The sequence below is a fragment of the Propithecus coquereli genome, unplaced genomic scaffold (assembly GCF_000956105.1).
Source record: "Propithecus coquereli isolate 6110/MARCELLA unplaced genomic scaffold, Pcoq_1.0 Scaffold496, whole genome shotgun sequence".
Lineage (NCBI taxonomy): Eukaryota > Metazoa > Chordata > Mammalia > Primates > Indriidae > Propithecus > Propithecus coquereli.
Genome location: NW_012150796.1, coordinates 1,018,731 through 1,032,016, shown reverse-complemented (window position 1 = coordinate 1,032,016; position 13,286 = coordinate 1,018,731). Strand labels below are relative to the sequence as shown.

Sequence of the window (13,286 nt, the reverse complement as noted above, 5' to 3'; positions counted from 1 at the left end):
CTGCGTTGGTGCTCTGGGACTTGGACCCTAGCTCGAGCTAGCAAATAAACTCCTTTGCCACTTGCATCCTCGGTGACTCTGCCTCTCTGTTCCTGGGGCCGAGGGGAACCGGTTCTTACACTCCCTGGGCCGGCACAGTCTTCTCAGGGTGCTGCAGAGACCCTCATCTGAGGACTCCAACAGCACGAAGGGATTAAACAGGCAGTTTTCCCTACGACAGTGGCTGGCAGAGAACTGCCTATGTGGGAGTGGAAAAACTCATCACCAAGGGATGAAATGCACTCAGATGACAACCTGTTCCATCACTGGCCATTCCAGGAAAGCAGGGAGTGGAGCTTTTTAATGGGAAAGGAAAGCTGTTATTCCACAGACATAATTCACCCGATGACTTAACCAGGAAGGAAGGGGAATCTATCTGAGCTCAGCGCCTGCCTGACTAGCCCTTGCTGACCTCCCCACTCCATGGGCCCTTCCCAGCACCCCCATCCCACCCTCCGTAAAGGACTGACACGTCTCCGCGCTGTGCTCCACAAGGACTCACACATAGCGCCACACACTTCCCCTGAAGGGCACGGCCTGACGCCCAGGGCTGGGATTTACCAATGTCACTCAGCAAGGTGAGGATGGCTCCTTCCCGCAGGCCGCAGCAGTTCTCAAACTGGTTCAGGTACTGTTGGGAAGTGGAGAAGCAGCATCAGAGCAAGTGGTCAAAAAGCAGGTAGGTTCACACGTCTCTCACCAGCCAAAGCCACCGGACTGCTGACGCCAGGCCCTGGGCTTTGGGGGACCTGCTTCTGAGGACACCTGGGCCGCAGGGTTAGGAGGAATTGGCTGGAGGAGGAGGAGGTGGCGGTGGCAGTTCTGAGAACCCCTGGCGGCCCTCACGTACTCACAGCGGTGGCCCTGGCTGCAGGTGTCTGGGTCATTCTAAGGGGGGGCCTGCAAGTTGCACCTGCTGCTGCAGCTCGGAACGAGGTGGGCCGGAGTCCACGCTCAGCCACAACAGTCGCCGCTCCTGCGAGTCCCGCAGACACGGCGGGCTGGGAAGGCACTCACCGGAAACACCTCTGACCTCTTCCCTGACATCGCCTCGCCGTGTGGGGTGATGATGATGGCCCAGAATATTCAGTGAGCACTGACTACACGCCTGGTGCGCGGCTACACTCTGCATGATTAGTTCCATGAAGCTTTGCCTGCCTTACCGCGTTTAACCCTCACTACCACCACCAAGGGGAGTACGGTTGGAATCTCCACTTCAGATGTGAGGAAACTGGTGTCCACGTCTGTCACGCCATGAAGCCAAGTCCAGCTGACGCTCGAGCCTAACAGCCCTGTGCCCTCCCGGCCCGCCCACCGAGAGGCCCCACGTGCTGCTGGAAGGTGGCCTCCAAGGAGGACAACAGGGAAAGTCCCTTCCCAACTGAGGCTTCCAGTCAGTAGTTTCATCTGTGTTCAGGAACGTTCGAGAATCTGCTCACCTGCGTGGCACACAGACTTTTAAAATCAATTCTGACTTTTATTTTTGCTCATGTGCCAGCCAAGCTTGTCTCTCCACACCTACAGGTGTAAGGAGAGACAGGCTAACTCATTTGGAGGACAAAGGAAACAGGTCACAAGAGCTCTGGGCAGCAGTGTCCTCCCCAGCGCCCCTCTGGATGACAGGACAGAGGCCCTCGGGACACAATCCGCACCCCCCCGCCCCACCCTCGACCACCCTGCAACCCACACCAGCCATCATGTTGAAATTCTCATCTTCCTCTTCGCCACCTGAGACCAAGTCTGAAACCCTCTGCCCTGCTCAGAGCCCTCTGTGGTCTGGCCACATCCCACCTCCCCCACGGCTGCCCTCGCAGACTCTCCCCTGGCATAGCAGCCTGGCTCTATCTATCTCCACGCTGCAGTTAGTCACCGGCTGATCGTCAGACGGTAGGAAACAAAGGGGAAAATCGAAGCACCGTCAAGTGCCCCATTTCTCATCCGTGGGTCACGCCGGCAACTGTGTTCACATCCTGCTGTGACAACACCCCGGGACACGCCCACCTCCCACGGCAGGAGATCACGGGGCAGGTCAACCTTCATGGGAAGTTTCCTTTTGAAAAAAGAAGGCACAAGGGCCCAGAGGAGTAACAGAACAGCACATGACATGAGTCCGGGCAACTGGCAGGGAAAGAGAGAATAAAGGTCTGGGCACCCCCGCCCCCACCGTGGCCTTCCAGAGTGAAGAGGTGAAGGGAGCTGACTCAGCAGCAACCTCTTTTTCAATTAAAAATATAACAAATAATAACTCTTTTGTTCAGAGCTTTCGTTTTTTGTAACGTTCCATGGCACCGTCCGGTCTCACAGATGGAGAGTGGCCTGCAGGTGGGTGCAGGGGGACTGTGACCCAGCTCTGCTGCTGCAGCTGTGTGAGGCCTGGTAACCACCCCAACCTCTCTGGGCCGTGACGTCCATCTGAAACGTGGGGATCTTCTCTGTCCACCAACATCATAGGGCTGCTGGACTCAAATGAGGCAGCGTGTGCGAGCAGGCTGTGTGACGCTGCTTTAGGGAGCAGCTGAGAGGCGGGCACCCGGAACCTTCCCTGAGATCAGCGAGGGCTGCCATCACCCCCCGCCCCAAACGTGCATCTTAGGAAAGAGCAGTTGCCGTGCTGCGAGGGAAGAAAGCACAGCCCCGCGGCGGAGCCAGGGCGGCCCTGGAACCCCAGCCCAGGCCCCCGTGTGCTCCACTCCCGACCCCGCGTGTGGTGCTGCCACACATGCGGAGAAAATCCCTCCAGGTAAGGACAGCAGTGGATCAAATGGCCCTGAGGTGCGGAGGAGGAAAAGTTTGTTTTGGACTTGCCCGGTCTCCCCACGCCCGGCCCTGGTAATGACAGTTTCCTTGTCCCTTCAGTCACCACAGGGCAGAAAGTACAGAAAGCCCTTCCCTCCCTTTCTCGTAAGTGCTTCTGATTCAGGCTCTTGATTCTCACACACGCCACCCCAGAGTGGGCAAAGACGCGGGGACTGACGAGGAAAGGCAACCCCCAGTGCTGCTGTGGCTCCTCGAGCTTCCTGAGGAGGACAGGGGTGAAAGGTCTCCCCATTTCCCCTTCCTGGCGCCCGCCCCTGCCCAGACAGGCTGTGCCCCTGCCCGCCAGCCCAGAAGCCTCACCTTTCGGAGGTCCCCTCCTTGGCAGTACTCCATGGCCAGCAGGGGTAAGTCATTGGGGGCCAAGTTCTGCATCCCCTCGGGAACATCCCGGGCGGCGACCACATTGGGGTGGTTCAGCCTAGGAAGGAGGAAAAGCCTATGAGGGTCGAACCCACGCTCTGCTCAAACCCAGGCCCCCGTCTCTGTGGCTGAGCCAAGCTCACCTCCCAACAAAGGCTGGAATAACCCAGGACCGCGGACGTGAACCGAGGAAGGCGGGGTCCTGGACGGGCCTCGGTGCCGGGGCGGTTAGCGCTCCCCAGCCCTACTTTCAGCACCGTGCACTCAGGGACCCTGTGAGCGCATCCTGTGTAACTTAACTGCCTTTAGAGCGCCCCAGCTTGCTGCACTGCGAAATCGCTTCTAGAAGCACAGAAGGCAGAGGGACTTCCAATCTCATGCCATTCGAGTGGGTAGGCATGGACATGCGTGCAGACAGGCAAAGAAGGTGATACCTCCTCTTTTTAAGAGGCTAGCCTAGCCAGGCACGCTCACACACACCGGTAATCTCAGCACTGTGGGAGGCTGAGGTGGGAGGATTACTTGAACCCAGGAGTTCGAGGCCAGCCTGGGCAACATAGTGAGACCCCATCTCTACCAAAAGAAAAAAGTTGACTGGGCGTGGTGGCGCACGCCTATAGTCCCAGCTACTCAGGACGCTGAGGCAGGAGGATCCCTTGAGCCCTGGAGTGTGAGGTTACACTGAGCTATGATTGCACCACTGCACTCCAGCCTGGGCAACAGAGAGAGACCCTGTCTCTTTAAGTCTTCCCAGCTGACAGCTGACTCTCAGGCGCTTACCTAAGAGCCTCACTGGCCAGGAGGACGGCATCTGTCTGGCAGAGTGACAGACCCTGTCTCCACACTGGAGGAGTACACATCGGCAATAGCATGACAGCACTGGAGAGTCACATGCCACCTCGGAATTTGAAATATTAAGAGAAAAGAAGGATTTTTTGCTGACAAAGGAAAATCGCCACAATGACTATTTTATATTATTTAATATAACAAATAACACTGACCAAAAGCCCTTGATAGGGCCCAGTGCGGACATTAAATGCTACTCCTCCAGAAGTCCTCAGAAGCAGGAGAGTCACCTCTCTGGATATTCTGGCTGGTGTCCTGATCGGGGGACCGAGATCTAAGACTCCCCGTCCCACAGGCAGAGGGCTGGCGGCTCCCCCAGGTCTCACTGCAGCACCCCAGGGCCCCGCGGCCCCGCCTGGCCCTCACCTCCTCATGATCTGGATCTCCAGGCACCAGCGCTCGCGGTTCCGGGGGCTGAGCTCCTGCCGGCACTGCTTGATGGCGATCTGCTCACCCGTTTCCTGCGGAGAGAGCACGGGGGTCAGCAGGGAGAGGCCTTGTCGGGGGCACAGGAGCGGTGCCTAAGGCGTCCCTGCCATCACCTCCTGCCCTCTGAGGCCACATCTGCGCCCCTGAAGGATGGCTCAGGCGCCTGCCCCATCGGGCTGTGTCCTCACCATCCCCACCTCGCACCGCCCCCTCCTGCCTCTTTTCTCTCTGTCCAGAGTCTACAGATCCTCCGAGGCCTTGCTCCGCTCCTGGCCCCACCATGATCTCTGCTGACCATTCCTGCCAAGGGAGATTTCTCTCTCCGGATCCTGACTGCTGTTCCATTGGCTGAACCGTATGTCATCACCGATATTTGACCACTTTGACCTACAAAAATGGCACTTTCATATGGTTCAACCTAATAGTTACTGGCACCGTGAAGTCCATGTGGGACTTTTTTCTCTTCAGAGACAGCGCAAAGACAGTACAGGAGATAGAACACAGGCTGATCCAAATTCCTACTCTGCCATTTTAATTTACTATGTGACTTTGGCAAACCACCTGGTCTGACTCAGTCTCTTCATCTGTAAAATGGGAACACCGACATCCACTTCTCAGGGCTGTCACGAAGATGGGCACCCAGCAGTGTCTGGCCCTTGGCAGGTGTTCAATGACCCACTGAGAGGGAGCCGGGTCAGGCAGGTACTCCTGTCATTTACAGCCCTCCAGAGCTCAGCTCCCCCTTCCTTTCTGGCCGCCCTCCCAGGACACTGTAGGCGGGCACCGCCAGTTGGAGAAGAGTTTGCCCTGCTCTACGTTCCTGTGACCTTCACTGCCCACGCCAAAGAGTGACTCTCTGCAGGGTGATAGGGCTTTTTCTCTCCTCTTTGTTGAACTACGCACTTGTCCATTTTCCTGGCTTTACCCTCTACACCAGTGACCAGCACAGCAGCCTCAATGTGGCTTCTTAAACCGCAGAGACAGCAGTCAGTCACTTTCTGTGCATAATCCGCCGAGTGACTGGTTCCTGAGGGTTAACCCTGCTCTGTTCACGGATGCACGAGGAGCTGTAAAGACACCCTAGACAGGGAAAGCTCCAAATCTGTGGTGCTGGCGGCAGCAGGGAGGGCAGCTCTGGCCTCAGGCGCTCTAGCCGCCCCTTGAGGAGCCCCTACCACACCGCTGCCGCCTCCTGGGTCCGTGGGGGCTTCCAGTACGGCTGAGGGACAGCAGCTGCCCCTGGCTGCAGCTCCGGTGGAACCGGCCTGGGAGCTGACCCCACCACCAGCACACAGGCTGACCTGCGCCAGTGCAGTGAGTCTTCTGTGCACCTGCAGCAAGAACTCCCCACAGCCCCACACACGTGGGCAGAGCCGCGGCCTGCAGGAGAGCACAGTGAACCCAGTAACGGGAAGATCGCAAAACTGTACCAAAATACTACGGTTGCTCACTCGAAGGCTATCCTGGAGGCCCTGTCAGACCACTTTCTCCGTTTTCTCGTTTTATGGAAACGCATACTGCAAAGAATCATCAGTCTTGTAAGTGAGCAAGTCACGCGGCGCTGAACGGGACGCACAGAGGACCGGGGCAGGGCCTCCCAGTGCGCACATGGCTGTCCTCACCGCGCGCGGACCGCATCGCAGCCTCGTGGTTACTGAACAGGCTAGGACCCCTGCAGGAACAAGGACCCACCTAGCAAGAGAAGGAAAAATGGGAACCTCCAAACACACCAGAAGTTGTCCACTGAGACCAGTGAGTCATTGCTTGATAAACCAATCTGTAACACTGGTATTCAAGTACGGAAAGCTTCAGAAGTAACGGGGAAGCGGAACAGTCTCTTGCCTGTCACAGCTCCCATGCAGAACAGACACTACAACACCCCAAAATGCTCTCAGAAGCTGCTCCCACCACAGCCCAACACTGTTGTGACCAAGCCATCAGTCAGTGACCTGACACGCCTACTTTTTAAAAAATAGCTCTATTGAGATATAATTCATGCACCGTACAATTCATCGGTTTAAATTATAAAATTCAATGCTTTCTGGAATACTCAGAGTCGTGTAACCAAAACCAAACGATGATCAATTTTAGAACATATTCGCCATTTCCCAAGGAAGCTCCACACCCACTAGCAGTCCATCCCATCCCCCCAGCCCTTCCGTCCCGCACAGCCACCAATCTGCTTTCTGTCTCAACGCACTTGCCTGTTCTGGACGTTTCACGTAAATGGGATCATCCGAAGTGTGGCCTTTGTGACGGGCTTCTGTCACTCAGCACTTTGTTTCCAAGGTGCACCCACGGTGCGGCCTCAAGCCCACAACTGTGACTGAGGCAGACGGTCAGCCACGGTCTGCCCTCAGCACCATTCTCTTCCTTTCTTCGTCTATTAGGACCCTGATCTTTGGCCTAGATTCTGAGGCTCTCTCTGAAGAAGAGCTGACCTCTTTCAAAAACTGTAAATCCTGGCCACAGTGGCTCAAATCTGTAATCCCAGCACTTTGGGAGGCCAAGGTGGGAGGATTGTTTGAGGCAGGAGTTCAAGGTTACTATAGCGAGCTATGATTACACCACTGCACTCCAGCCCAGGTGACAGAGCAAGACCCTGTCTCTAAAAAATAAAAATAAAGAAAAAAATTGTGAATCCCAGTGCTTCTGAACTGATTAGTACAGTAGCACAAGTGACCATGGGCAGAAGTCCATCTAATGCCTTTCGAGAATCAGGGAATGTGTCAAAAGAATAACATTCCATCAGGCGTGGTGGCTCGTGCTGTAGTCCCAGCTACTCGGGAGGCTGAGGCAAGAGGATTGCTTTAGCCCAGGAGTTCAAGGCTGTAGCGAGCTGTGATGGTGCACGCGAACGGCCACCGCAGTCCGGCGTGGGCAACATAGCAAGACCCTGTCTCTTAAAAAAAGGAAAAGAATACCACTTCTTCGGTCAACGTACGAACTATGCCACAGCTCTCTGCACACGGTGAGCTTCCCGATTCCTCATCTGCTCTCACATTTGAATTTGGTTTCAAGTTTCACTTCTCATTAGCGTTCAAACCCAGACATTTTCGCCCAGTTCTATGGCAGCTTCACCAACAGCAGCTCTGCCTGATGCTAATTGCTACAGTTTGAATGTTTGCCTGCTCCAAAATTCATGTTGACATTTAATTCCCCCTGTGACAGTTTTAAGAGGTGGAGCCTTTAAGAGGTGATCAGGCCACGAGGGCTCCTCCCTCTCGGGTGGGATCTGTGGCCTTGCAAATGCCCTCCTTTGCCTCTTTGCCCTTCCACCTCTGCCGTGCACGGACGCAGCAGGAGGCCCTTGCCAGATGCCAGCACCTTGATCTTGGACTTCCCAGCCTCCAAAACTCTGAGAAAATAAATTTTTATTCATTATTAATTACCCGGTCTCAGCTACTCTGTATGGCAGCACGGAACGAACGAGACACTATTACAGGGGACTCTCCAGAGGAGCCAAGACTTGTGGGATGGACGGGCGGAGCCACAGCACGTGGTACTGCCGTGGGAGCACCCATTCATCGCGCGACCTTTCGTGGACAGTATCACAAGCAGCAGTTGGCTGAGATACTGTAACTCGTGGTTTCTTACCTCAGAATGACTCTGAGACTTTAAATCAGGATATTGAAAACTCTGCACCTATTTAACTTCAATAAACAGAATAGCATATTAGCTTTCTATTGCTGCTGTAACAAATTACCACAAACTCAGTGACTTAAAATAATACAAACTTATTTCCTTACAGTTCTGCATGTCAGAAATCTGCCACGGGTCTCACTGGGCTACAACCAAGATGCTGACAGGTCTGCATCCTTCCTGCAGACTGAGAACATTCCTGCTTTTTCCAGCTCCCAGAGGCTGCCCACGCATGTTCCCTGGCTCACGGCCCCGTCATCACAGCCAGCAATGATCCACCGAGTCTGCCGCTCCTGCCTCCCTCTTCCACTCTTACAGACCCTCGTGATTACACTGGGCCCACCAGATAATGCAGGACAACTTCCCTTTCGAAGGGCAACTGATTAGCAAACTTCGTATCTGCAACCTGAATTTCCCTCTGTCACACAACCTCACTATTCATAAGTTTAGGGGATTAGGCTACAGATCTCTTTGGGGAGGGGGTATTATTCTGTCTGTCACAAATAATATGCACCCTTCACAAAACACGACAAGCAATCAGATCCAAAAGGTGGATTCATTAAGTGATTCAGTCACTTAATTTATTAAGCGATTTAGCTAATCTGCCTGGCTACAAATTGGGTAACTGCAGTCTTTTGCACGACACAAATACTGGATCTAATGTACAGCTGTCACCTGGCCCAACCCAGAACCCAGGAACAGATTTTGATATTGAAGATTGACACTGAAGACTTGACACTAGGCTTAAATATCCAAACTCAAACTCAAACTCAAAAGACTGAACTTAGCAATGTGAACGCTGACAAGTCTTGGAATAGGTGGCACAGAGACCCAAACTGACTTCCTACTACGGACAGCTCAGCCCAGCACCACAGCGCAGGGGGACCCTAACCTCCCAGGCCAAGGAATGGCTAACTCAAACTTTTCCTTACCCAGTGGCCCTCACCCGTCTCCAGGAAGTATTCTAAACTACTCCAGTTTTTCCATGAGTAATGTTCCATCTGAAACAGAAACCCAAACAAAATGACTTTCTGTAGCTAAAAACATACCTGCTCTAGAAAGCAGAATTCACTTAGGCATTACAGAAATGGACTATGAATACTGGTTTTGAAATCCTGGGGAGTTTGCTCTTGGCTAGCAGTGAAACTCAAACAGCAGGGCTTTCTTGACTCCACCTGGAATCCCCCAAGTCCTAGCTCAGTTCTGTGGAAACCCAGACGTGGCCTGAATCGTCTTGAGTACCCAAGGTCTAGCGAGTGGACTTACTCATGTAGGTAAAATTTAAAACTGGATTGGATCTTGAGTAAAGAGAGAAAGGGCCAACGGTATTATCTCTATTGATGTAGTTGACTGTGAAGGTCCCTACAGTTTGCAATTCTTTGCCATTTATGCATGAAGCCATGAAACTCGTGTGAGCGTGAGTATATTAAAAAGTGTAAAAAATGGCAGGGGGAGACGTGTCTCCAGCCTTCTGACCGCCACCAATAGGCGCCTCCTCAGGAGAAGTGAGCTGGAGACCAGGCTGTGTGGGAAACAAAAGGGATGAGCCCACTTCCCAGAGTGGGCTCTTTTAATGACTCAGGGGAACTCCGAGAAAGCAAGAGCTGCATTCAGACCCGCAGCTCGGAAAGCCCAGCCTCTTGCTCTCACGGCAACCACCAACCAGGCCACTGTAGCAGGCAGGAGGATTACTTATAACCTCCTCCCCTCCTTCCAGACCCTGTACCCTGCAATGACTGTTTCAGAAAGGTGATGCAAAGCCGGGCCCAGAAAGACGCCGCGGACCGGCCCCAGCCTGGAAGTCAAAAGGCCCAGGGTCTGGCTGCAGCTTCGCCCCACTCAACAGGTGACTGGGCACGCCCTTTCCTTCAGCGTCCACCGTCTGCACTGAGAGGGCTGTGAGGTCTTCCACCCCGCTCCCCACAGCGCAGACCCCCGCGGGAGCCAGGGCGTGGGCCCACGACACCAGCAGGTCAGGGTGGACCTGCTCCTTCCCACAGTAAAGGTGTGACGTGCAGCCCACGACCTAAGCCTCTGGGTCCTTACCCATAGGATGGAGGTGACGCTACCCACTCCAGTGATGCCAGTGAAAAGGAAACGCGGTGTCTGACCCTCAGCGAGCCTTGAATAAAGGACAGCAGTATCATTTCCTTCTGTGGCCCTACGCAGATGCTGCTCTGCCCACTTGCATTGCCTTTTTCTGGTCGGGCTCTCTGGAGTCCACCCCTTTCCAGACCCTGCTGAAGCTCCATGTCCTCTGAGCAGCCTTCCCGCCCCTGAGCGTTCGAGAGCGAATGTGGCGGAGCACCCAGCGCAGAGGCCCCACGGAGCTCTCGACGGCGGCAGCCATTACTATTTCCGCGCAACCTGGCGCTTATCTCAGGCTGACTGAATTCATTCCTAAGAACTCACTCTGTCACCCTGACTAGAGCGTAAGCACACGAAGGACAGCGTTACCTCTGTCGGAGCTCAGGCCCGCGCTCGATAAATTCCTAGGGAACTGACTGGACCAGACTCTTTCAGACGTGGAAGGACACGGGTAGGCTGAAGAGAGTGTAGTCTTGTCCGGCGAAGGGACAGTTAAGGGCGAGCACTACTTCACAGGAAGGACAATTAACGATCCTCTGCCTCTAACAGCCAGTGCGCAGGTCATCTCCTTCACAAGTACTGCAGGGCCCGAGGCAGCGCTTTCCAGCCTCATTCATACAACGTGCACAGAGGATGTGACAACATTTGCAAGGCATCCTGGGGTGCTCCCTGATGCTTCCAGAGGGCAGCTGACCCGCGTCCTGTCCTGCCCAGCCTCACCGGGGATCCAAAGCCGAGGGGATTCAATGCCTTAGAATCCCCACAATCCACGTGGGAAGATGTGACCCAAGGCCAAGAAGCTGATAAGTGACAGAAGTAGGATCTGAACCCCAGTCTGTGATTAGCATGTTTTCCCCCCTCACTCCCAAAAGGTGCTGCAGGCTGAGGGCTCTTGGGGTACCTCCTCTTCTTCCTCTGTATTCAATGTAGCAAAGGTCTTGCTGCAAATACCAGCCCACCCAGACCGTGCTGACAAACGGTTAGAGTGACCCTCAGCGGGAGGGTTCAGCGAGTGCCCACTCAGCATGGAGTGTCGCGGCCCATGCTTGGTAGGAACACGGAACGAAAACTGGCTCATTTGCTAACGGCCCTTCCCGCCCGGAATGCGCGTGCTGGAGAGCTCCATTTAACAGGGGAGACTTACGGGTTTCCCCTTCACGCTTCAAAATAGTTTAGACCTATTGTGGAGAACCAAGGAATACTGAGAATGTCCTGAAGGCCGTCCCTGTTCTGGTCCCCCACCGTGGAGACAGCCTGAGGCTGGGTTTGAAAGGATGCAGGCTCGGATCCTGGCTTCGTTATCGCCGGCTCAGCCTCTGGGGGTGAGTCACTCTACCTCTCTGTGCTTAAGTCTCCTAGCTATAAAATGGGAACAAAAACAACAGCGCTTCCTCCTGGAGTTACCGTGAGGACCGGACATACGGCACGTGAAACACTAGCCCAGCGTCGGCACGTGGGTTCTCAGGAAGTGACGGCTCTGAGTATCAGGCACCCCTTCTCTGAGGAGACCAACACTTGGGGGCTCTTTCACGTAATTTCTCTCATAACTACACATACTCTCTTTTGTAGACAAGCACATGGAGTATCAAGAAAACTCCACGGCGCACTGTTAAGTACCGTCGCTATACTGCACTGAGCTGAGTCACCGACGCCGCCAGATCCCAGCTGCTCTCTTCAAGAGGCTTTGAACAGAGGAGCATCCAACAGAGAACACACCGCTCACCTTCTGATCTCGAACACTGACTGAGGCCGTCCCCCAGGCACCCGAAGCAGCCCGAGGGAATTCCCAAAGGGAGGACTGACCCAGGAGGACGGCAGAGAGCGTCCTGCCCGAGCAGGCCCGTCGGCAGGCACTCGCTGCGTGTTTCCACACATCGGACTCCTCTCTCTCCCTCGCCACCCCCATTTTCTTTCTTTATTTCTTTTTTTGTTTAAGAGACAGGTCTCGCTCTGTCACCAGGCTGGAGTGCAGGGGCATGATCATAGCTCGCCAATAGCCTCAAACTCCTGGGCTCAAGCAATCCTCCTGCCTCAGTCTCCCGAGTGGATGGAACTGCAGGCAAGTGCCACCACGCCCAGCTAATTTTTGTTATTTTTTGCAGAGACGGGGTCTTGCTATGTGGCCCAAGCTGGTCTTGAACTTCTGGGCCCAAGTGATCCTCCTTGGCCTCCCAAAACACTGAGATTACAAGTGTGAACCCTGTGCCTGGCTCCCTCCACCTTCTATTCCACCACTAACCTGTTGATTTTGCCCTTAAATATCTGTTGAATCTGCCCAATTCTCCCCATCTCTCACTTGGACGACTGCGAAAGCTTCATACCTGGTCTCCCCACATCACTGGGGCAATGCCAACGGTATCCTTCCTAGCAGCAGCCTGAGAGCTGGCTATTAAACATTCAGGAATTCCACAAGAGCTGGTTGTTAAACTGTTGGTGGCTTGAAATCAGCCCTGGTGGGAAATCGAAGACGGTGGATTGGGGGGTTCTTCCCAGAGAGCTGGTTTCCCAGCACGCCACTCCTCGCCTAGACCCTTCCAGTGTGTCCCTGTGGTCAGAGCGCACCTCCTCCAACACCTTCCCATGGCTCCTCCATCAGAACGCAACGTCCTCGGTGGATACTGCCCATGCAACCCTGCAGGGCCTGCCTCCCGCCTTCCCCCAGCCACCTCCACATGTGTTCCCCATCCTCCCAGCCCCACTGGCCTTCAGTCCTGCTCACACAGGGACCTCTCACCAGGCTGCTGCCTCTGCCTGGAACTTCTTCCCACCTTCTGCCCAGCTACCTTCTACCGATCCCTCAGCTCTCAGCTGAAGCGCCTCCTCCTCGGGGAAGCCCTCAACCCTGACTGACCCCACCCCTGGCATGAGGTCTCCATGCACTGGGTCCCTCTCCCAGTGGCACTGACCATTGCTAGGAATTGACATTTATAGCTAGTTGATTAATGGCTGTTCCCTTCTCCAAAACAGGTCTGTTTTAACCACCATTCTACCCATAATAGACATTGAATAAATATTCATGGGTTGACAGAGTGAATGATTTTGTGCACCTAACACACAGACAGCAT

The 13,286-nt window shown here is 54.5% G+C and overlaps 1 protein-coding gene across 4 annotated transcripts in view; it reads right to left on the bottom strand.

Annotated features, from left to right (window-relative positions):
- The window catches only part of IKBKB (inhibitor of kappa light polypeptide gene enhancer in B-cells, kinase beta), a 56,997-nt gene that overhangs the window by 35,005 nt on the left and 8,706 nt on the right, over window positions 1-13,286 (bottom strand). For 2 of the 4 annotated variants that reach the window (XM_012655987.1, XM_012655988.1), the window contains exons 3-5: window positions 4,429-4,523; window positions 3,157-3,274; window positions 601-670 (exon numbers count right to left, since the gene is read on the bottom strand). In XM_012655987.1, the coding sequence (XP_012511441.1) occupies window positions 601-670; window positions 3,157-3,274; window positions 4,429-4,523 (283 nt within the window). Of the gene's footprint in view, window positions 1-600; window positions 671-3,156; window positions 3,275-3,996; window positions 4,120-4,217; window positions 4,263-4,428; window positions 4,524-13,286 lie in introns of those variants that run through there. The other 2 variants (XM_012655989.1, XM_012655990.1) reach the window with 2 other exon arrangements.